Raw genomic sequence first — 22,925 nt, 5'->3', positions numbered from 1 at the left:
ATGACAGTCCAAAAAGTTAGCTGAAATGATTTTCCCATAATTTCCCTTGGCCAGCTACTGGAGGGAGACTCTGATCTATTCTTGGCAATCTCCAGAATAGTGTGAAATCAGGAGTTTATCTTGGGTGCAGATTTGGATCCTAGGACTCTGTCATGTAGTGTGCTTGTGCAGTCTGTAAACTGAATTATCAACATATATGAGTCCATTTGGCCCATTAAGTCAGTCTGTCTCTCCTGGCACTTGTATTTTGCAATACTAATTTTGTGGGTACCTCAGTGGTGACACTGCAAGCAGCATTCTTTTATAGGAAACATCATTATAGTATATCTGGCCATGTTGGGGATCAGGAAGATTGGAAGAGGAAACACAAACATTCTCATTAGCATGCCTTTGGGGACACCATTCCACTTGAATCTCTGACAATGTATGTAGTTTTGCGTTTTCTAAGACGCATCTCCGTTCAACTAACGTTCAACGGAAAGAACCTCAGACATCCTATCATGAATAGACTGCTCTCCACGTAGGAGATTAAAGTCACACTGCCTCTTAACTTCCCAGTAAATGATCTTTCCAAGTTAAAACACCAGATTTCTGTGATGTCTTCCTACTTGCTGTTTGATGGAGGGTCAAAGAGGTTATTTTGGCACAATATGTCTGTAGGCTCTATTCTGAGTTCTTTGAGGAGCAGATTTTGGACATTGGGATTTTCCTTCATTGCAAACAGAATTGCAATGGAATAGCTAAGCCTATACAGTATGCAAATAAAGATTCTTCCCAAATAACTTTTTTTATGAGTAAGAAGGGTGTGCAACCCCTCAAATTGCAAGTCATTTTGAGTGATGAGGACAGTTTCCTCATGGTGACTGCCATGTTTTCATGAAGTTCATATAACCTGTGAGAGTTCACATCGACGTGCTCTTGTCAGCAGCCTGCATTTTCCAGCAAGTGAATCCTTGTGCTCCCTTGGCTCGTTGTACCAGTACACTCACTCTCTAGCCACCCCGGCACAGACAATGAGAGGAGCACGTATGCAAAGATCCTAGTGAAAAATGCAATGGTTTCCTAAGTGTAAGACGCAAGGCATTGATAGACTTTCAATAGCGCAATGGCTGCATCAGAAGAGGAATTGGCTGATGACAGAAGCTGACGAACAGCAGAAGATAAAAATGAACTTGAAAGTATTTCTCTGCTGTCCTTGCCCATTTAATCCGCATTTCTCAACAGTCACTTGAGATTATATCAGTTTGTCGATAGCAAGCAGCAACATCGAGGTACTTATTAAGAAGAATGTGAGTAACATTGAAAAAATGTTGTCCTGATGCCAGCTGTTCTGCGGCAGTTTCGACACAGCAATTTGCTCAAAACCACTGGGTTAAGGTAATTAAAAATCCTGTCTCTGCCCTGTTCTGCACAAGTTCCTGTTATTCATTTGATTGCTGCATATCCTTTATTTTATCTTTCAAAATGTTAGCAAGTATGTAGTGACACCATTATTGCTCTCATATACACTAACTGTGTCTCATTGGGCCTTACTTGTGACTAGATGAATTAACATGTAGTGTATCACAGAGTGAGCCAGACTATTCTTTGGTTTAAATATCATGAAAGGATTTTCTTTGTTTGGCGATGCTCACATTTGGAAATAATTTAATGATTCTTTTTCAGTATAGATGACCATATAGGGTATGTAATATAACATATTGGAAAAGACAGAAGAGCTGACTAAAATTGTGTTCAAGATTCTACATAAGGTCAAAAAGTAGTGGATTCAGCCCAGACCCTCATGTGTAAAGCCCTCCCAACCGTTGAGCACATCGACATGAAGTGTTGCAGGAAAGCAGCATCCATCAGAGATCCCCACCACCCACGTCATGCTCCCTTCTCACTGCTGCAATCAGGAAGAAGTTGCAAGAGCCACCAGGTTCAGGAACAGTTACTACCCCTCAGCCATCAGGCCCTTGAACAAAAGGGGATAACTTCACTCCACTTGCCCTGAAATGTTCCCACTGTCCAGGACTATTCATCTCATGTTCTCGTTATCTATTGCTATTTATTTATATTTGCATTTGCACAGTTTGTTGTCTTCTGCACCCTGTTTGAATGTCCTAGTTGGGCGGTCTCTCTTTGATTCTGTAGTAGTTATTATTCTATATAGATTTGTTGGGTATGCCTGCAAGAAAATGAATCTCAGGGTTGTATACCGTGACACATATGTACTTTGATAATAAAATTTACTTTGAACTTTGAAGTTGAGTGAGATGCTTCAGTGGAGCAGAACCATCCTCATAGACCGGTTAGCCCAAGGGACTCTGCTGTAAGTTCTACTTTGCCTGCATAGTGGGCATAGTGCTGTAACAAGCACGTAGGCTTGCGGTAAACATAAACAGCTGGGGTATACCCAGCAGACACAACTATTTTTCTTTTAGTATGGTCCAGCCTGTTGACATGTGCAATAGCCTCACTTTGAACCTGTCAGATAGACAAAGAAGCAGAGTGTGCTTCTCATTAAATGGAGTAACGTGGTAGCAGTTAGTGCAACACCTTACAATGCCAACAAACATTAAATGGGGTCCAACTCTGCTGCTGTCTGTAAGGAGTTTGTATGTTCTCTCTGTAATCCTGCGGGTTCTCTCCAGGTGCTCCATTTCCTTCTACATTACAAAGATGTACGGATTAGTGTTATTAAGTTGTGGGCATGTTATTTTGGCATTGGAAGCATTGTAATACTTGTAGGCAGCCATCTTTGTTGTTTATTGATGTAAATGATGCATTTCACTGTGTTTAGATGTGTATGTGACAAATAAAGCTAATCTTTAATCTAACTGCTCTCATGAAACCATTCGGTCCGGCTCTCAGAGATAATTCCTTCTGTTCTAGCCATCCCTTCTCTCTGGAAAGCAAATTAGTTTTTCTTTTTCTCTTTCCCAGTCCTGATGAAAGATCACGAACCTAAAATGATCACTTCCAACAAATGGTGCTTGACTCCTGTGTATCTATCATGTTCTGTGTTTACTTCAGTTTTCTAGCATCTGCACACTTGTTTGATTTGCAGACTGAGAGGGGATGGAATATGAGTTTCAGTCATCAAGTGGAGAATTAAATGGAGGCTGCTTAAATTCTTTATCCCAATCTATACACTGTTTTGACCATTTTACACTGTTCTAATGATATGCATTGGAATCTTGAGGATCAGTAGCTCACCTTTTGGCAAGGGGTTTTGTTGATACTAAATTCAAGTTTCCGATAACCAACCTTTCCAATCTGCCTCAGTTGCCTGACCAGCATGGCTTTCTCAGCACTTTTTTAGTTCAGCTTTTCAGAATCAGTATCTTTCTCTTTGAGTATCTTTTTCTTTTCTGTTCTTCCACTTTCTGCATCTTTCTCATATGGACGGACTGGGTTCAGTTAGTCTTCACCATCCTCATTCAGCTGGTACAAACCTGCATCATCTATTTTATCCTGTTCTCCATCCATCACAGATATTTCCCCTGTTCCCTCTGCTCCTTTTCTACTACTTAAAACCTACCTGTTTTCTAACTTTTTCTACTTCTGATCAAATATTTTAATTCTGTTTTGGAGGCTGTCGGACAAGAAAGAAAGGCCTAACCCAAAACTGAATCTAGTCACCAGTCCCCTCATTCCCCCACAACCCTGTGTCACAAGCATGCAGCAGGGCCTCTTGATTGAAACAGTTGTTAGCTTTCCATGAAAATGCATGTAGTGGTATTGAAGCTTATCCAATTTGTTATAAAGACTGGGCTGTCATTCCCAATAAGTGCAGCTGCTAAAACGACTTTGTTGGAGACTGGAGTGATCAAGCTGAGGGAAATCTGAGGCAGTAAGTTGACACTTTTGCATGCAAAAGAATTGAGTTACGTATTTTAATGTTGTATGGAATAAAATGCACAGGGTAGCAAGGCTGAATGGTATAATCTGGGTTTCAGGTAGTGTTTTAACCAGGTGTCCTGGGATAAGAAAAGGCATTTTTGACTCTCCAGTGACCATTCACATTTCTTGTCACTGGAAAGCAGGTTTGGGACTTTGTTGTGATGGGATGAGATTTGGTTTGTCGATTTTGTATATAGGTCACTGCTGCAGTTGGGTGATAGATGGAACACAGAATTTAATGGCACGGAATCAGCGTCACGTTTGTGTCGGCTTCAAGAATAAACTGTCCATTTCATCCCTCAATCAACTTCCCCACAAAACATGAAAATGAGTTCTCTTCATGTATGCTTCCCAATTTCCTTCTGAATTTGTATCCTTCTTCATAATCATTATAGTTCTCTATGAAAATATTGCCCCTCCTTTTAGTCTGTGGCCACTTAAAATCTGGTTCCTGACCTATTTTACTGATGATGGTAACTTGGACTTCCATTCGCCTTTCCCAAACTTAGTCAGGCACACTTTGCCATTTAACATTTGTGACTGCGGTCCCTTGTTTAATCCATTCTTTTCTAAATACCAGTTAATGTTTTCCTTGAAATTAATGTTTTTTAGATTCTCCACCTTTTGCGTGGGGGGAGGGGGGAGAGTTAGAATTACTCAAAATAAGCTGCAGAGTTGTAAGCTTCGTCAGCTCCGTCATGGACACTAGCCTCTGAGGTATCCAGGACATCTTCAAGGACTGATGCCCCAAAAAGGGGGCATTCATCATTAAGGACCCCCATCACCCAGGACATGCCCTCTTCTCATTTCTCCTATCAGGAAGGAGGTACAGGAGCCTGAAGACACATGCTGAGTGATTCAGGAAAAGCTTCATCCCCTCTGCCATCTGATTTCTGAATGCACATTGAACCCATGAACACCATCTCACTACTTATTTTTATTTTCGTACTACTTATTTAACTATTTTTAATGTATATGTAGTATAATTTTATATGCGTTATAATTATATTATATAATTTTTTTTCTTTTTCTCTTTAATTCAGTTTCCTTTTTCTCCCTATCATGTAATGCATTGCACTGCTGCCACAAAGTTAACAAGTTCCACAACATGTGCCGTGATATTAAATCTGATCCTGATTCCGGCAGAATTTGAAGGAGAAACAAAATTAATCTTGCGCAGTAGGAAATTTTCGTTAGAAAAGATTGGAAAACATGAACTCTGGTTCCTTTTTAAACAGAAATATACCATTTTCAGTCCTCTAGTCTACTTTATAACAGCAAGAGCAATTGAAAGGTTGTGGTCAAAACTTCTGCAGCAGCCTAGGACTTTCTTCCTATGGAGACCTTCAGGATCGAGGCTGCCTGGCATCCATTCCGTTTATGTGGGTTTTGAGGTAGCGAATGAGGCCCATGTGGGAAGGAAAGATTCCTCCACGACAAGCCATTGAAGAAAATCTGTCGAATCCACAGTGTTACAGTGGAGATGCCAGCTGTTCTTCAGGCCTCAAACCCGAGCAGTGGGTGGCATTCTGCCATATTTAGTTTTCCAGGATGCAAAGTATTTTGTGTACCTATGTGGTATAGGAGATACATAAAAATGGCTAACGGTTAACTAAATTTATATAAAATTTGAGGCTGTTTAAAAGCTTTCCTCTCACTGTAATTCTATCCAGTTAAAATGACACTAACCATTAAGGTAACTGTTCTAAATGTCAAAAATACAAATGTTTTTAATGATTAGTCTGTGAAGTACCTACATAACCCTCACTCTGTGCTGATTGTAACTTCAACTTTAGCTTTGCTTTGCCTGTTATCTCTCACTGGTCTGAATGCCCTTGTGTGCTGCCTCACTGCTGCTTCTGCTGTTCTCATAAGGCAGATATTAAATGGGTCTGAGAGAATGTGACTGGAGAGGCAATGCAACTGGAAAAGACAAGACATTGCAAGAAAAGAATTTCTGCTTGTCACCATGATAGCATTGAGTCTGAAACAGAATTCAGATTTTTTTTTTTTAGCCTCTTGAAACCTACAGTACTTGACTGTGGCTCGGTGCAACCAAGAAGCCTCATCATGTATGTGCTGGTGAAGGTCTATGTCACCAGCTGCTTGGCATTCACCGAATGTGTGTGGTTTTATAAGGTGCTTTTATTGACTAATTATGTACAAATGCCTGCATGATCATCATTCCCTCCTGGGTGTTACCCAGATACCTTGCTGGTTTTTTATTGTATTACACCTGACTACATGTGATGGATAAGACATTCAGATCTGGCACAGTACTTTATCCAGGTCAGGGTGATTGACTTCGTCTTGTGGCATGCCTGAAATTTGTTACTTTTACAGTGACAGTTTTTTTAGAAGGGCTTAAAAATATGCTTGAGACAGGATAAGATATTCCATAAAAGGATTGGATTAATGTTTTGCTCCAGCAGTCCACTGAATCAAAGCTGCTGTTGGAATTTTAACATCTGCATGGTTAATCCAGTTAGGTTCCTGATGAATAGTGGTCAATTAAGCAAGATTGTACAGTCTTCTACATATCTTAACAGTGGTTGTGTGTGAATAACTTTGCATTCAGTTTACACAAATATTTTTGGGCTGTTTTAGAGTATCACAAATTGTATGGAATGTGACTACGTGAAATGTAAATCAAAAAATTGATTTCCCTGCAATTAGGTGTACTAAATAGACCGTTCATGTAGTACTAATGCCATTTAGGAAGTTGCCAAGAATCACAATATTGCTTTAAGAAATTGTTATTATTGTATTTATGAAGCACTAAAAGTTGACCTGTGTATTTTGCACACAGAGTTGCTTGCCGCATAGGCAGTATACTGTTGGTGTACTTGGTAAAGGGTCATGCTGTTAAATCGATCATTCCATGGTAGTTAGAAGCTGCCCACAAAGATCTCAGATGGTGAGAATAGACATATTCGGAAGGTGGGAATGTGGGGTAATGGTGCAGGGGTCTCCTTGGACAGAACCCCATACCCAACCAAGCATGGATGAATGCAAAACCCAAGTCACAGACTCAGGCCATCATTTCACAGAAACTTTGATCACCAAGGCAGTCCAGCAACAGCTTTTTATACCAGTCAAAATAAGGATGATTCTTTAACTTTGAAGGACAAGATCTCGGGAAGTATTAAATCGAGCATAGTTTCCTGCTTTCGTTATAATGTATTCATTGAATTTTGAGTTCATTGCAAGGGCTGTAAGTTGTGACATTTTGGTCCACTTTCTCTCAGTAAGAATTACCGAGGGCCATGATTATCACTGACATCATCATTCTTTGCAAAATGTGACCAGGAAATGACATAAACATTGGGATAAATCACATCGGGAAGATCCATGTCCATTTACCCAGTGGGCAGGACCTTGACAGAAAGAGGCCCAAGCATTTAAAAAGAAATGAGGTACTGCAGATGCTAGAAATCTAGAGCAAAACACACAATGTGCTGGAGGAGCTCAGTAGCTCAGACAGCATCTGTGAAAGGGAATAAACGGCTGGCGTTTCGGGCTGAGACCTTTCACTAGTACTGGAAAGGAAGTGGGAAGAAGCCGGAATAAGAAGGTGGGGGGGAGGGCAGGCAAAAATACCAAGTGGCAGAGATCACTGAAGAATCTTTGTATTTATTTAGTACTGGTGTTTATATTCAGATTATTGGTAAGTGGTTCAGATGATGAACAGCCGTAGTGGGAAGAGAAGCAGTGAGGCTTCTGGTGACTGGGAGATTGCAATTGCTTTAACAGGTATTCTATTTCAGTTACTTCTGTAGGCAGAGAACTCTTTCTTTTCCTCGGACACCTTCAAATACAAATCAAATCAAACCAGGACCTATTGGAGCCAATGTGCAATTCTTCACTGTTCACCTTTTGTGTGCCTTTGTCAGTCCTAGTTCTTCAATGCAATTTTATCTTGGTGGCTACCATTGTTCAGTGCAGAAGCCTACAGATAGATGGCAGTAGAAGGCTTTCTCAAGCAACCCTGGGTCAAGAAGTGTGGAGTGTGGACAAGCAGATTCGTGCTCTCAGGACTGACTCTCGTGCTCTGGAGAGTGGTCTCATTGAACCCAGTAATGTGCTGAAGGTCATTTGTAGATGCATTATAGAAACAAACCACTAAACCCCTATACTCCAATAGTCAGAACAGGGGTTCCCAACTTTTTTATGCCATAGACCCTTACCCTTAGTGGTCTATGGTCCCCAGGTAGGGAACTCTTGATCTAGAAGATGACCTGGCACCACAGCATTCCTAGCTTCCATCTCCACATTGAGGTGTTGGGTAATTATTGCATGTGTTCATGGAAGCTTAGGACAGCTCCATCATACCAACTGTTTTTAAGGCTGGTGGTCCTGCCATAGCACCTTTCTCTATACAGTATATGTATATCCTTTGGCGGGAAGGCTGGTGCCGGTGGTGTGTTGGGCAGTTTTGACTGCCCATTGTAGAGTGTTCCTGTCTGCTGCAGTGCGGTAGCATGCTAGAATGCTTTCTACTAACCATTTGCAAAAGGATGTGAATATAGATCTGTATAGTCCAGCTCTTTTTCAGCCTCCTCAAAGTGGAGGTGTTGGTGAACTTACCTGATTTTGTCGGATGTGTTCTGGGACCATGAGAGATGTTGGGCTGATGAATGGGTGAATTGTTAGTTGATTGTGGATGATGATGGGGCAAGTGTTGGAAGTGAGTGCTGAGGACCAATTGACAGCTGCGGGTAATCCATAATCATCTCCTAATGAAGACATCTACTTGGAGGAAGATGAATGGCTTGGATTGTCCAGCAGCACCCCAGGTAGGGTGGAGCCATTAAACTTAGTATTATAGTAGATGGTGCAGGTCTGCTCGAGACCTGTTTACTGCTCTAATGGGCTTTGTATGCATAGAGGAATTTTGTGCCAGAGACATGATATGAGTTTTAATGTTGGAACAAGTAGAACATAAATAGAACATTACAATACACTAAACACCCTTTGACATTGCACTCTTGTAATCAATGTTACCCTTCCCTACTAATCAATGTAACCCTCCCATACTACATAGCCCTCAATTTATTTATCATCCATGTGCTTATCTAAGAATTTCTTAAATGCCCTTAATGTATCTGTCTCTACCACCACACCTAGCCTATGTATCCAGGGCCTTTGTGAACTGGTGCCTTTTGTGTACAGAAGTCCCTGCACTGATTTGACTCTGAGGAAGTCCTTACTGAGGCACTGATGTCCAGTATATTGTTCTTTGCCGATGTTGATGAAGGATGCTGCACCCCGAACTGAACACACTGGGAAGACCTAATCCCCTGCCGAGAGCTTTTTTCCCCTCTACAAAACAATACTTCTTTTTCCTTCTCCTTCTCCCCCCCCCCACCCTCCAAAAGCCCTTTTCCTCTCACCACTCTGTTTGAAATATGTAATGCATCCAGGAGCAACAGATTTACATAGAGGACCTAAAGTCAAGAAAAAGTCCATTGCTACCTGGCATACTAAATTTTTGCAGACTGCAACATCAGTGGAAGGTTTAGAGATTGGCCCTGGCCTTCAAGTCAAGACAACTCATCTGTGTATTTGAAATCGGGCAACGTCTGTGGACAGAGGAACAGCTATCTTTTCAGACCAGAACTGTCCAAAGAATCTTTCTCTTTTGGGATCTCTGCACCTTGTACCAATGCATTCATGAATATGGAATCTGGTGCACTTGGAAAAATAGAGGGCTATGCAGTAGGGAAATTCTAGGCAGTTTCTAGAGTAGGTTACATGGTCAGCACAACATCGTGGGCCGAAGGGCTTGTAGTGTGCTGTAGTTTTGTATGATTCTGTGTTACAGCAGAGGTGTATTTGGTTGCCATTCCCAAAAAAAACACCCATCACCCAAAAAAAGACACATGCTACCGAACCAAATTATATTTTCTGCATCTCTCTTATCACCAGAACTGCAAGTCAGATCTTAAAATATATTTGTGAGTTTTATTTACCAACCAACACATGTAATCAGGTTACTGCCAGAAAGCTTTAGTGTTCACATCTCTGTCCCTGAACTCTGCTAGCATTCAGGTTAATTGTTCTTGTTGAACTAAATCATTCAATGTTCAGTCCTGCCCCCCCCCCCCCCCATCACCACTGCCACAGCCCCTTCAGTGTTGTGTGGAATCTGCAATGGACACCAGAGCTACACTACAAAAGGTAGTGGATTCGGCCCAGTACATCACAGGTAAAGCCCTCCCACCCATTGAGCACACCTACGTGAAATGTTGTCTTAGGAAACCGGCATCCATCATCAGAGATCCCACCATCCAGGTCATGCTCTCTTCTTGCTGCTGCCATCAGGTGGAAGGTACAAGAGCCCCAGGTTCAAAAACAGTTACTACCCCTCAACCATCAGGCTCTTGAATGAAAAGGGATAACTACACTCGCCCCATCATTGAAATGTCCCACAACCAATTTTAAGGTACTTTAAGGACTCTTTTTATTTCATTATCTCACAACTCATTATTTACTGTTATTTATTTATATTTGCATTTGCACATTTTTTTGTCTTCTGCGCTCTGGGTGACCTGTTATAGTTGCTATTCTATAGCCTTGCTGAGCATGCCCATAGGAAACTAAATCTCAGGATTGTATATGATGACATGTATGTACAATAGATGAAGATCCAACCACATTTTTTGAGTAATTAATACAGAAAACCAGGTAATTGCAAAGAGTTGACAAACTACTTCTTGCATCTGTAATTTGATAATAAAATTTACTTTGAACTTTAGACTGGATCTTTATCATGGAAGACAGAACTGCCTTAAATAACCACCTCCTCCCCCCAGTTTTATCAGTAATTGTGGTTGGGACAATGAGCCTCTTGTAATCTCAAGAGTGTTTAAAATAATATATGAAATAAGCTGGAAAGATGGAGCAAGCAGCATCTATGGGGGAAAAAAGTGGTAAAATATTTTAGAACGAAGACACTTTGTGTGATCTGAAATGTGAGGACGTATATCTAATGCTATTACCTAGTGTAGCAGTTATGATGCACTAAATCAGATGCAGCAGGAGAAATATCTAGTTGTTGCAGTTGAACCCCAGGACGTCAGTTACAGCAATTTTCCCAGCAATTAACCAAAAGCTCTCCCAAGGCCACACTTGGCAAGTTAACCATGGCCTTCATCAGACCTCTGCTCGGAGAGGGTATTGAGATTGAGTCTGCTGGTGCAGATAGTGCCATTTTCTCATAACTCCAGCAGGCTGCGTCCTGTTCTGATCGCCGTGCAAATAGTCCGAGGGTGTGGTGGTGGCAACCTGAAAGCGTTGGCATGCCTCCAGTGCCAATATAGCATGCCCACAACTCACTGACCCTAACCCTTTGGAATGCGGCAGAAAGCTGGAGGAAACCCACATGGTCACGGGGAGGAAGTACAAACTCCTTACAGACAAACAGCAGGAATTGAGCCCCAGCTGGTGATCACCAGTGCTGCAAAATGTTGCACTTTACCATGCCACCCCTAAGAGGAATATCATCAAGGCTACATGTTGCCCAAAAAGGACATTCAGCCCACTTCCCAGAAACTATGTGGGTTTCTCTTGGCTGCTGTATTTTCCTCCCATAGCCTAAGGATGTGCAAGCTATTAGGTCAATTGGCAAATGTAAATCACCCCTAGGCAGCGGAGGAAGTGTGAGTCAGGTACTTGGATATGTATGAGAGAATAGGATGCAAATAATTTGGGGACTAGGATTGCCCTGGAAGCCATTATGAACTCAATGGGCTGAATGTCCTTTTTGGGCAACATGTAGCCTTGATGACATTCCTCTTAGGGGTGGCATGGTAAAGTGCAACATTTTGCAGCACTGGTGATCACCAGCTGGGGCTCAATTCCTGCTGTTTGTCTGTAAGGAGTTTGTACTTCCTCCCCGTGACCATGTGGGTTTCCTCCAGCTTTCTGCCACATTCCAAAGGGTTAGGGTCAGTGAGTTGTGGGCATGCTATGTTGGCACTGGAGGCATGCCAACGCTTTCAGGTTGCCACCACCACACCCTCAGACTATTGATCTTTGATACAATATATATGTTTTGATGTGACAAATAAAACAGATCTTTAAGCAGCTTTCTGATCTAATCAACACGCACAAAAGGCTGGAGAATTTCAGCAGGTCAGGCGGCATCTGTGCAAAAGAGTGACCACTCGATGTTTTGGGCCGAGACCCTTCACCAGGACTGGTCTTGTTCATACATTTCCATAGATGCTGCCTGGCCTGCTGAGCTTCTCCAGCATTGTGTTTGTGTTGCTTTGATTTCCAGCATCTGCAGATTTTCTCTTGTTTATGATTCTGAATTCATTTCTTAAGTAGTTATTTGTTCAGATTAGAAATAAAGGGAGTTGGGGTGGTGCTGGCTCATTTTATTACAGGAAAGTTAATAAGGCCAAGTGGCTCTGCCAGTCCTCATGCAGCCCAGTAGGCTTTGCAAATCAAGTAGATTTAGCAGTGCTGACGGTCAGTAAACATTCCTGAAATTAACTTCTGACTGAAGATGATATGATTATCTTAAGATGAAACCGCTGGTTGGGTTAATGCACAATTTTGGACAAGGAGCCAAAAAAGACCCCTAATTGTTCTCACTGGGCGGGAGTTGTGAGTGCAGCTTCGGTGTGTTCAGTGCATCGATTGTTTTGTTCGATATGTTGCTGTTTCGGTCGCGATTTGAGCTGGCTGATTTAATGTGTGCGTGTATATATCTCGGGAGAGTATTAGTGATCGCGTCCAAGGGCAGGGTGGTACCTTTACAAGACAATAAGGAACAGGCCGAGAGCTGGGAACTTTCAGTAGCTGCTTTAATTTGTCCTTTCTAGTATAGGCGGTGCAGCCACAGCAGACCCCCAATCCCCGTTCGAACTGCACTCTTGGGGACGGAATGGAATTTGCACTTTTGATCCATCAGCCAGTGGACTCCGAACCAGTAATGGCCGAGAAAATGTAAAAACATGTGCGTATCAACCAACAGTTATGCCAGAATGTAACTATACACACAATGTAAATTAATTGCAAAACGTCGAGAGAACTGGAGATGTACAGGAAATAACCATTCCTTCCTGGAATTTTAAATTTTAAATATTGTTTTTGAAGACTTACAAAGGATTTGAGCAAAGCAATTATAATAACAAATAAAACGGGAAAGTTAACTGATAAACAACAAAACAATAGTCATACAATATTATTGCAAAGGGACAGGAAGCGCTGTTAGACTAATTATAAATCAGTTTACAGTCCAGGAAGGATTGTAATTACTGTTGGCCCGTGTGTTCTTTTAATGCGATTGGAATGGGAGATGGGAGGATAACTAGATGGGAATAGATTGATAGATAGGTTGTTGGAAGTGCACATTATTTTAGGGGGAGCGTTAGTGTTAAGGGATTGGTATAGATTAACGTGTGGTTTGTTTACGTTATACACTGCTTTATTTAAGTGGCGTGACTCGGTGTTGCGATTGTTTTGGCGGACTTGTCATTTGCATTGAAATAGTTGTGCACAAAACGTCCCTTGTTAAATGTACTGCGTGCAGTCCGTCAGTGTGGAACAAAGCGAGTGGGGGGTTGGTCACAGGCATGTGTCGACAAGCTCATATTGACGGCCGTGGAGATAAGGACCAACATTCGCTTGTAGATTTTTTTACATTTCAGCGTTGTAATTAGAATCGATTAGGCAGCAGGAAGGAGGTTTCGCCTACCGATCCCTGCAGCAAAACTTCATGGCATGTTTTTGTTCAGTTGGTGAAGTTAATTAGTTTATCAATGTAATTCGGAGAGTAACGTTGAACTACGCGGCCGAGTGCCGCAAACTTAATGTCAGCACGTGGGATGGATCTTAAGCCGCGGGTTCAATATTAAGCGTGGAATGAGGAACAGTTCTGCCGCCTGTAATATTCTCGTTATTTGTTGCTTGTGCTCCTCTATTCCTGTTTAAATTATTCGCCAATGCTTGGCTTAACTGTGCTCCTCCCTTGTTGAAATTCCCGGAGGCAACTCGGGGCAGGCAGAGAGAAAGAAAACATTTAAAGGGAACTGCATGCAAGTATCAACGGTTGTAGGCGATATTTTGTCTGGAGCCGAACCCATTATATATTTTTCTGTGTGTTGGGGGCGGAAAGCGTCAATTTTTTAAAAAATGAAAAGCCCGGGCTACGCTTCGAGACACGATGTACAGGTACAGCGACTTGTTCTACTGACACTTTTCTTGGTTTTATCCTTCCAGCAACCGACCTCAAAGGGCGAAGTCGAAAGAAGAAACCCAGGATTACAAAGGGCGACGAGAGCCCCTCGCGAGAAAGCCGACAGCCCAGCCAGTCGGATGCCAAGGAAGAAAAGGTTTGTTACGCTGTTTGCATTGAGGATTTCCCCGCGGCCCTGGACATTTTGTCTCTTACGAGCCCTTCTGCACAAACTTGGTGGCCTTTGGCAACTGAAGCTCCATTAACAGCACTCCACGAATCCGGTGGGATTGTGCATACTGGTTTCCTGCCTGAAATTGAATATTTCTTATTGCAACTGAATTTTATGCTGTTTGATTTCATTTTTCAATGTTACATTTAAAAAAAACCTTCTAAATGTTATTCAGACACAACAGGTGGCTTGAATTTCAGGAGTTCATGCAATTGTGGGTAAATAATATTTATACGTGCCTTTCAAAATCTTGGGGAGGCTCTGAGTCACTTTGAAATGAGTTGTCTGTTTTGTGGGGGAGTCCATCAGTTTATGCAGAACAAGCTCACAAAGGACAATGTAAGCATTGAAAATGCTGGAAGTATTCTTTAGGTCTCTTGGCATCTGTGGGAAACTATACAATGCAGTCTGTTTTTTTTGTTTCTATTTCAGATTTGATTTGGTAGTTTGATATCACCTGAACAGGTATTTTGAGAGATTATGAGTCAGGATATTAGGAAGGCATGATTTCCAATGTAAGGCACTCTCTCAAGTATTAAGTGGACAGATGGGAAGGATGATGCTCCTGGCAATGTGGCAGTCTGAGTTCTGAACTGCTTACTAATGAATGTTTTTATGTTATAGTCACTTATGGGACCAGTTAAAAGGCAAAAATATTGCCATCAAGCCACAGATGGCATGTTTGGTCTCTGAACCAAACTTCAGCAAAAACAAACATTTGTAGAATTTCTGTTCAGCAATAGGAATTTCATTCTCATCTCTTGTAGTTCATGTCTTGCCAAGCAATGTACTGAGAGCTAAGGACAGGTGCAGGAACTTACTAACCATCTTTTCCTGCCATGGACTGTTTGCTTAAAGCTATGTAGATACCAATTTGGTGATTGCTAATATTTGGAGAGAGTTTGTTGTGTAATCTTTCAAAAAGCAAGAACTTGCCATCAATGGCCAGTTGTTAAGGAAGGCTCTTTCCAGAGTTTCCAGTCCCTGGAAAATATATCTGGACACTTATTATCAGCAAGATGACATTCATGTAAAAGGAACTTGCAACATAGCAATCAGCAGGGTTGCTAATAAACTTGACAGTGAGCTTTAGAAGGTATTTGTTGGGTGTCTGATACTGTGTTCTTGTCAGTAAGGTTTTAGAAGAAAGATGTGTGTTCAGAGGGCAAATTCCAAACTTGATGACAAAAGTAGCTGGAAGTATGGACATCAATGGTTGAGTGATTTTTAAATTGCTAAAGGAAAGAGCTGAGAAATCTAAGATGCTTGAGGTCCTAGAGGTCAGCATAGGCAGCTCCATTGACCAACTTGAAAGCAAAGATGCAAATTTCAAACTTGATGAACTGTGAGCATGTGATTAAGTTTTTAACCAATTGTAGCTGGTGCGAGGAACAGGAACTCGATGTCTGTTTTGAATTTAGATGCTGGAGAGATGTGGTTAGAAATTCATTGTAGTCAAATATAACATGGGGGCAAGGGTTCAAAAGGTCAGTTTTCAGGTTCAGCATTTAATGAGAGGGATGAAAATAGGTGATGGAGATGGGAATTCAAACAAGATTACTTCCTCCCCCCGCCCCACCTTCTCACTGACTTTATCCCTTCCTTTCCTGTCCTGAAGAAGGGTCTCAGCCAGAAACATCGACTGTACTCTTTTCCACAGATGCTACCTGGCCTGCTGAGTTCCTCCAGCATTTTGCCTGTGGTTGCTTAGGAAATGCAGGAGTCTATCTTTGTCTTCCTGCATGCTATGAAAATGTTATTGCTAGGTCTTGTTTCTGTTTGACAGGCTTAGCTCCTAGATAGCCCAGACCACACCAGCCTAGACAACTAGATCAGGCCCTGGCATTGCTGGGGTAGTGGTTTGATCTGTTAGCCCAGCAAGATGATAAAGGGTGCTGGTTTTGGTTCACCAGCTCAGGTCAGTAGTAACAATATTAGAATCCTGGCAAAATTCTAAAGGTTAGAGGGGGACACTTCTGCCTCATTAATATATGTGTGTCTGAAACCTGATAGATTTATATGGTGTTCCTAAGGTACAGGTGCAACACGTGTGAGAAACAGGAGGCTCTATACATTTCTGGGGAAGTCCAGTGGTTCCTCTGCCACAAAGACCTCCATTCTAGAATAAATATGGCACAGTCGCAAAGTGACTAGTGTGGCTCTATTACAGCTTGGGGCATCAGAGTTCAATTCCACCGTTGTCTGTAAGGAACCTGTATGCCTTCCCTGGGAATGCATAGGTTTTCCCACAGTCCAAAGATGTACCCGTTAGGTAGGTAGGTTAGTAGTCATTGTCCCATGATTAGGCTAGGGTTAAATCAGGGGTTGCTTAGTGAAAGAATCTATTCTGCACTGTACCTCAATCAATAAATGCAGTATGTTAAATGGGTTCAAAGACTTGTTAGCTTTTCAAACTAAAACTTCTTTCATTCCTACTTAAATAAACTTGGGGGGGGAAAGTCTTGCACGCATTGTGCATCAATGGATTACAAGTTTGTTCTGGGATTGGGGTTAACTTCTGTTTTTGTTTTTTGTTTGGTTTTGGCAGATGTAGTGGTTTAGATTCTAATTACCCCTTTCTTCCGCCCTCGCGATACTCACTGCAAAGGCTCAATTAAAGTCATTCATGCTATTGCTAAGTCATGCTTATGCATGTTCAAATCAATTTCTAAACCTTTACATAGTGAAAAGCTGATTGTGTTTATGAGATCAGCCTGTGGCATTTTTGTACATTGTTTCTAAAAATATCACAGTAAAGTCTCCACTTTATTGAATGAATGAGCACCTGTTTGTAAATAGGCCATTTCAGGAAGTTAAATGATAGTTTCAGTGTGTATACCTTAATTTTTGTGGTTGATCAGTCTTTATGCAGTAATTTAATGAGTTACAAACCATCAGGGATGGATAAACTGGTTTGATCAGTTACTTTTGCAGAGCTAATACAAAAGCCAAATCATGTGACTGCATAAAAACTTGAAATAAAAACAAACAGTGCAGGAAATATTCAGCAACACCATGTAAGGAGAAATCGAACGTAGATCTGTACAGCATCACAACAGCCCTTTGACCCGTGGTATTGTGCGAAACTGAGTAATCAAATGCGAACCTAAACTAATCCCTCTACCTACACAATGTCCATATCATTCCACTTCCTGCACAACATATGCCTATCCAAGAGTCTTTTGAATACCTCTTATCATATTTGCCTCCACTATCACCCCTGTGTGTCTGTGTCTGTCTTTCTTGCTGCATTCATCGACCTCCAAGTCCTTCTTCCCACACAGAAAAAAGTGCAAAACGGCTCGGGCACATCGACCCACAAATCCTCCTCTCCGTACAAAAAGTGCTGAGAAGACCGGGCGACAAAGCACAATATAAAAACTATAGAAAAAGAAGTCTACAGTCCAAGTCCACAGTCAAAGCACAGTAAAAACATGGGCAACACTCTCTGGGTGCAGTGACAGGCTCTCCGCTGTCTCGTTTCTTGCTGCCGTCAATAACCTAGGGTATATTCCATCAGGCCCTGCAAACTTATCCACCTTGAACATTCTTTAAGAAACCCAGCACTACCTCTTTTATCTCAAAATGCCATAAGATATTCATACACTCCACACTGATCTCCCTATCCTCCACGTCCTTCTCCTTGGAGAATACTGATAGTATGCATTTAGGACCTCACCCATGTCTTCCGTCTCAAAGCATGTGTTCCTTCCTTTATCCGATTTATCACCTTCCTCTCTTGTGTGTCCTCACAAAATCATTCAGGGTTTACCTTAATCAGAAACCCTAGATGAACCATGAAATCTGGAATTTGCTGAGAGCCAGATCAGAGGCATTTAATCTGGAGATCGAGAATGCTACAAGAGGTACATGTTTGATCACTGGAAAGCCATCTCACAGGTGAAGTGGAGATCCTGGACAAGACTGGAATCAATGAGGGATGCTCGACAGCCGTGGCAGGGTTTGAATGCTGTAACCTCCTACAAAGTTAAATCTTGTGACATTAGAGACAGCAGAGCTTCGCTTGTGAAAGAGCTCAATGCCTTCTGTGTTTGCTTTGACCACGAGTACAGGGAGGAACCGTCGCACACCTTCCGTGTCTCCCAGTGGTACTCTGGTCTCCAGTATCTGAGGATGACATGTGGGCTGCCTTCAAGAGAGTGAATCCGTGGAGAGCATCCAGTCCAGAACCGAGCCGAATGCTGAAGACCTGTGCTGGCCAACTGGCTGGTGTCTTCACGGATATCTTCAACCTCTTGCTCCAGCAGTGTGTGGTACCCACCTGCTTCAAGCAGGCTTCAATCATACTGGTACCCAAGAAGAGCGTGGTTACCTACCTCAATGCCTGTTGCTCAGTGACACTTGCAGCCACAGTGATGAAGTGTTTTGAGAGGCTGGTGTTGAAGCAAATCAGTTCTTGTCTGAGTGATGACTTGGATCCTCTCCAATTTGCCTACTGAAGCAACAGATCTACAGTGGATGCTATTTCATTGGCTCTTCACACAACCCTGGAACATCTGGACAGCAAAGATGTATATAACATCGATTACACCTTGGCATTTAATACCATCATCCCCTCATAACTAATCAATAAACTCCAAGACCTGGGCCTCTTGTGTAATTGGATCCTTGATTTGCTCACTTACAGACCTCAGTCAGTTTGAATTGGCCAAAACATCTCGTCCACAATCTTCATCAGCACAGGAGCACCACAGGGATGCGTACAGTGCCCCCTGCTCTACTCACTTTACACCTATGACTGTGTGGCTAAGCACAGCTCCAACACCATATATAAGTTTGCTGATGACACCACTGTTGTGGGCCGTATCAGAGATGATGAATCTACATACAAGAGGGAGATTGAAAACTTGGCTGAGTGGTGTAACAACAACAACAACCTCTCACTCAATATCAATAAGACCAAGGAACTGATTGTAGACTTCAGGAGTGGGAAACCAAAGGTCCATGAGCCAGTAATCAACAAGGGATCAGAGGTGAAGAGGGTCGGTAACTTTAAATTCTTGGGTGCCACCATCTTAGAGGACCTGTCCTGGACCCATCATATAGATATAATTGTGCCTCCACTGCCTCAGGATTCTGCGGAGATTCTGCACGTCATCAAAAACCTTGGCAAATTTCTATGGATGTGGTGGAAAGTGTGCTGGCTGGCTACATTACGGCCTGATATGGGAACACCAATGCCTTTGAGTGGAAAATCCTACAAAGGTTAGTGGATTTGACCCAGTACATCATAGGTGAAACCCTCCCAATCATTGAGCACATCTACAGGAAACATTGCTGTAGGAAAGCAGCATCGATCATCAAAGATCCTCACCACCCAGGCCATGCTCTTCTCTCATTGCTGCCATCAAGTAGAAGGTATAAGAGCCTCAGGACTCACACCACCAGGTTCAAGAACAGTAATGAACCCTTAACCATCAGGCTCTTAACAAAAGAGGATAACTGCACGTTCTGTTTCTGCTGTTCCCACAACCAATGGTCTCACTTTAAGGACACTTTATCTTGTTATTTCATACTCATTATGTATTGCTAATTAATTATATTTGCATTTGCACAGTTTGTTGTTCATTGATCCTGTTTACAGTTCTTGTTCCGTAGATTTACTAAGTATGCCCTCAGGAAAAAGAATCTCAGGGTTGTCTGTACTCAGATAAATTATACTTTGAACTTTTGAACTTCGTATGTACAATTGATGTTTTGGACTATCTGATGAAAGGAACCTGAGCTGAAACTGTAACCTGGACATTTCCAGCACAGTCTGGTTTTTATTTCCAATTCAGGTAGCATCTATGGAGAGGGAACAGGGAGTTAAAATTTCAGCTTGATATTCTGCAATGTTAGTAATGACATTGAGCCCTGAGTGATAATCGGTTACTAGAATTGAATAGTTTTCACTCCCCATCGTTCCAAGTTGCTTAGTTAAGTGTTTCTTATTCATAAAAAAATAATCTATTTAGTGTCTCTTGAAAGAACAATGGCTGTAAGGTCTCTGTTGGCATACTTGACGGCCATCTGCTGCTGATAATTATTTCAATCTGATTTGTCGTAACATATCTCCCATTCTTTAGTTTCTTGTACTGAAGTGAAACTCGGTACTGGCCAACCCTTTCACCCCACTCCACTCTGCTGCTGTGGTGCTGCTTTTTGAAGCTTTGCATCCTTGTGTTGCGTCAGCTGATGATCTGGCCTGTGAAGTAAACGTTGTTGGGACAATTAATAAACCTGATTTGTTTAACACTTTTAGTGCATTTCATGGAGGACGAAAATCATACACCACAAGGTGATACTGAAACAGTAGTCAGCTTCAGCAAGTATCAAAGATTAGCTTTATTTGTCACATGTACATCAAAACATATAGTGAAATGCCTTGGTTGCATCAGCAAGCAACACAGTCCAAAGATTATGCTGGGGCACCCCACAAATTTGCCACACTTCCAGGTCCAATCAAAGGTGATCATCTTCATCTTCTGTGCCCTTTTTATGATCGCAAGTTGCTGCTGGGTACTAAGGACATCAAGTACTGCGGGACTCTCACATCAGCAAGTTGCTCGATAGAGATAGAGCTGGACTTATTGTAAACCATTGTTGTGCTGTAGCCTGGACCTGCTGTGTGCCGTTGGATGGTGCGTGGCCCAAAAAGACAAGCAAGTGAATCCTGGGCATTGTTATTGTGACCGCAACACCCTGCTGTCATTGGTAACGTAGAATACTGCAGGTCTGGTTCACTGGTTCATTTTCAACACTGATGACGGGGGAGCCATGTTGCCTTGGCTATGGCGAGGATTAGGTCTAAACCATGAGGTCACCTGTTGCAATTACCCAGGGGAGAAGTTGCTGAAGTGGTGTGGGAGAGGCCTCTATTGGTGTGCTGAAATCCATTCTGGATTGAGGCTGGCCCATCTTGCTAATGCTGTCCTCTCGTGCTTGTTCCGTGAAAGAATAAGCTGGACCTGAGATTTAGATGTTTTTCTAAATTCGTAACCATTTGTGCTATGTACTATATAATGTGGTGTTTACTATTAGTAATGTGTGTTACACCTTGGCGCCAGAGAAACACTGTTTCGTTTGGCTATATTCATATCTGGTTGAATGATAGCTACTACGTTACCATTCTTGATTGACTGAGTGGTAACTCAACAAATAATTAAGATTTCCTCAGTTGCATTTTGGTGAACTCACTTACAGAATATGTGTTTGTTATTTTGCTTCCTAATTTGTTTTACATTCATAATATGTATTTGTCCAGAAATTCAATTGCAGAATGCATTTTTTTTTCTGCCAGTGTTGTGCAGTTTATTATTTTTCCTGATTGAAATTACCACCTCGGGTTACCATATTCAAATTTCATCAGCCTCTTCACCCTTGCTTCCCTGGTGAAAGTTCTGCTTTAGAGGCACATGCTGATATTGCTCCCTGTTTTGGAGCATTGCAGCAAATTTTGACCACGTTGTCCTAAGAGGTCACTGTAGTTGGGACAATTCTAGTCTTCCCAGTGTAAACAGCAGACTGTGCAGTGAACCAGGTAAATTAAGAGCTTGCTCCATCCTACCCATTACTGAAGTATCTCCTTCACTATACATTCTTTTCTCCCCCTCCCCCTCCAGCTAACTACTACCACACCAAAAATACAATGTACAGAATGCAAAAGCTATCCACTTTCTACACCATAATGTGAGGCCAAAAGGTAGCTACCTTGGGCTTCAAGTCCTCAATACACATGAGATTTAGTGAACTTCCAATAGGCATGTTCCAGGGTTCAGCATACTGGTAAATATGTCAATATTGCTACAGGATGGTTCTGCTTTTTAATTTCTGATTTTAGTGAAACAATTTCTTTTTAGGATAAAGTTGAATCAGAAAATATGGCAGCTGGAAATGGACAAGCGTATCAGCCTGACAATCCAAGTGAGCTGCTTTCTGCAGAGCAACACTTCCTAAAGGCTTTGCACAGCTTCATGTGTGATCGCAATACTCCCATTGCCAGAATACCGCACCTGGGCTTCAAGAAAAGTAAGGCACGATGCTATGCATTTAATCTTGCACTATTTGGTAACTGTATCAAGAAGTTGGTTGATGGGTTTGTATTTGATGAAAGAGAATACGTTTGTTGTCTGAATATAGCCTTCCGCCATTAGATTGTTCCCAAAGTTATTGCTGTTTTGTTACTTGCACCAAAGAAATGGCTGTCTGCGCTGACCCTGTTTGATTAGGTCCTTGGATGTGTAGTTAAAACTAATTTTAGTATTAAATTTTGTTGTCTTCTGCCTGGGGAAATGCCCAGGTGCTTTTGAATGAGGAAATGATTGGATGTGATAAAAACCGAAAAAAAAAGCTTAAAACTTGTAGGATGTTTTTTGGCATCACTAACAGATTTTCTCCCTCCGGTGGCATGTTAAGTTTAATTTGTTGCACGCTTAAATGTAAGATGTTCTGCTTCTCAGTACACTTAAGGAGTGGAGTAATTTTCTAAGTGATCATCATAACAAAATTTGTAATTGTTTGCTTATTGGTAAAGCTAAAAGATGTCTCAGTGTTGTATAATTTAATTTGTAATTCCTCTGGGTCACCATAAAAGTTACTTGTGCAGTCAGTGCA

The 22,925-nt window shown here is 41.8% G+C and overlaps 1 protein-coding gene across 2 annotated transcripts in view; it reads left to right on the top strand.

Annotated features, from left to right (window-relative positions):
• Positions 1 to 22,925, top strand: part of LOC134349387 (AT-rich interactive domain-containing protein 5B-like) — a 111,142-nt gene that overhangs the window by 55,518 nt on the left and 32,699 nt on the right. For both annotated transcript variants that reach the window (XM_063053607.1, XM_063053608.1), the window contains 2 exons: positions 14,122 to 14,234; positions 22,172 to 22,340. In XM_063053607.1, coding sequence (XP_062909677.1) covers positions 14,122 to 14,234; positions 22,172 to 22,340 — 282 coding nt within the window. The remainder of the gene's footprint in view (positions 1 to 14,121; positions 14,235 to 22,171; positions 22,341 to 22,925) is intronic.

This window comes from Mobula hypostoma, chromosome 7 (assembly GCF_963921235.1).
Source record: "Mobula hypostoma chromosome 7, sMobHyp1.1, whole genome shotgun sequence".
Taxonomy (NCBI): Eukaryota; Metazoa; Chordata; class Chondrichthyes; order Myliobatiformes; family Myliobatidae; genus Mobula; species Mobula hypostoma.
Note: the sequence above shows the minus strand (reverse complement) of the source record. Positions and strands in the feature narration are given on the sequence as shown.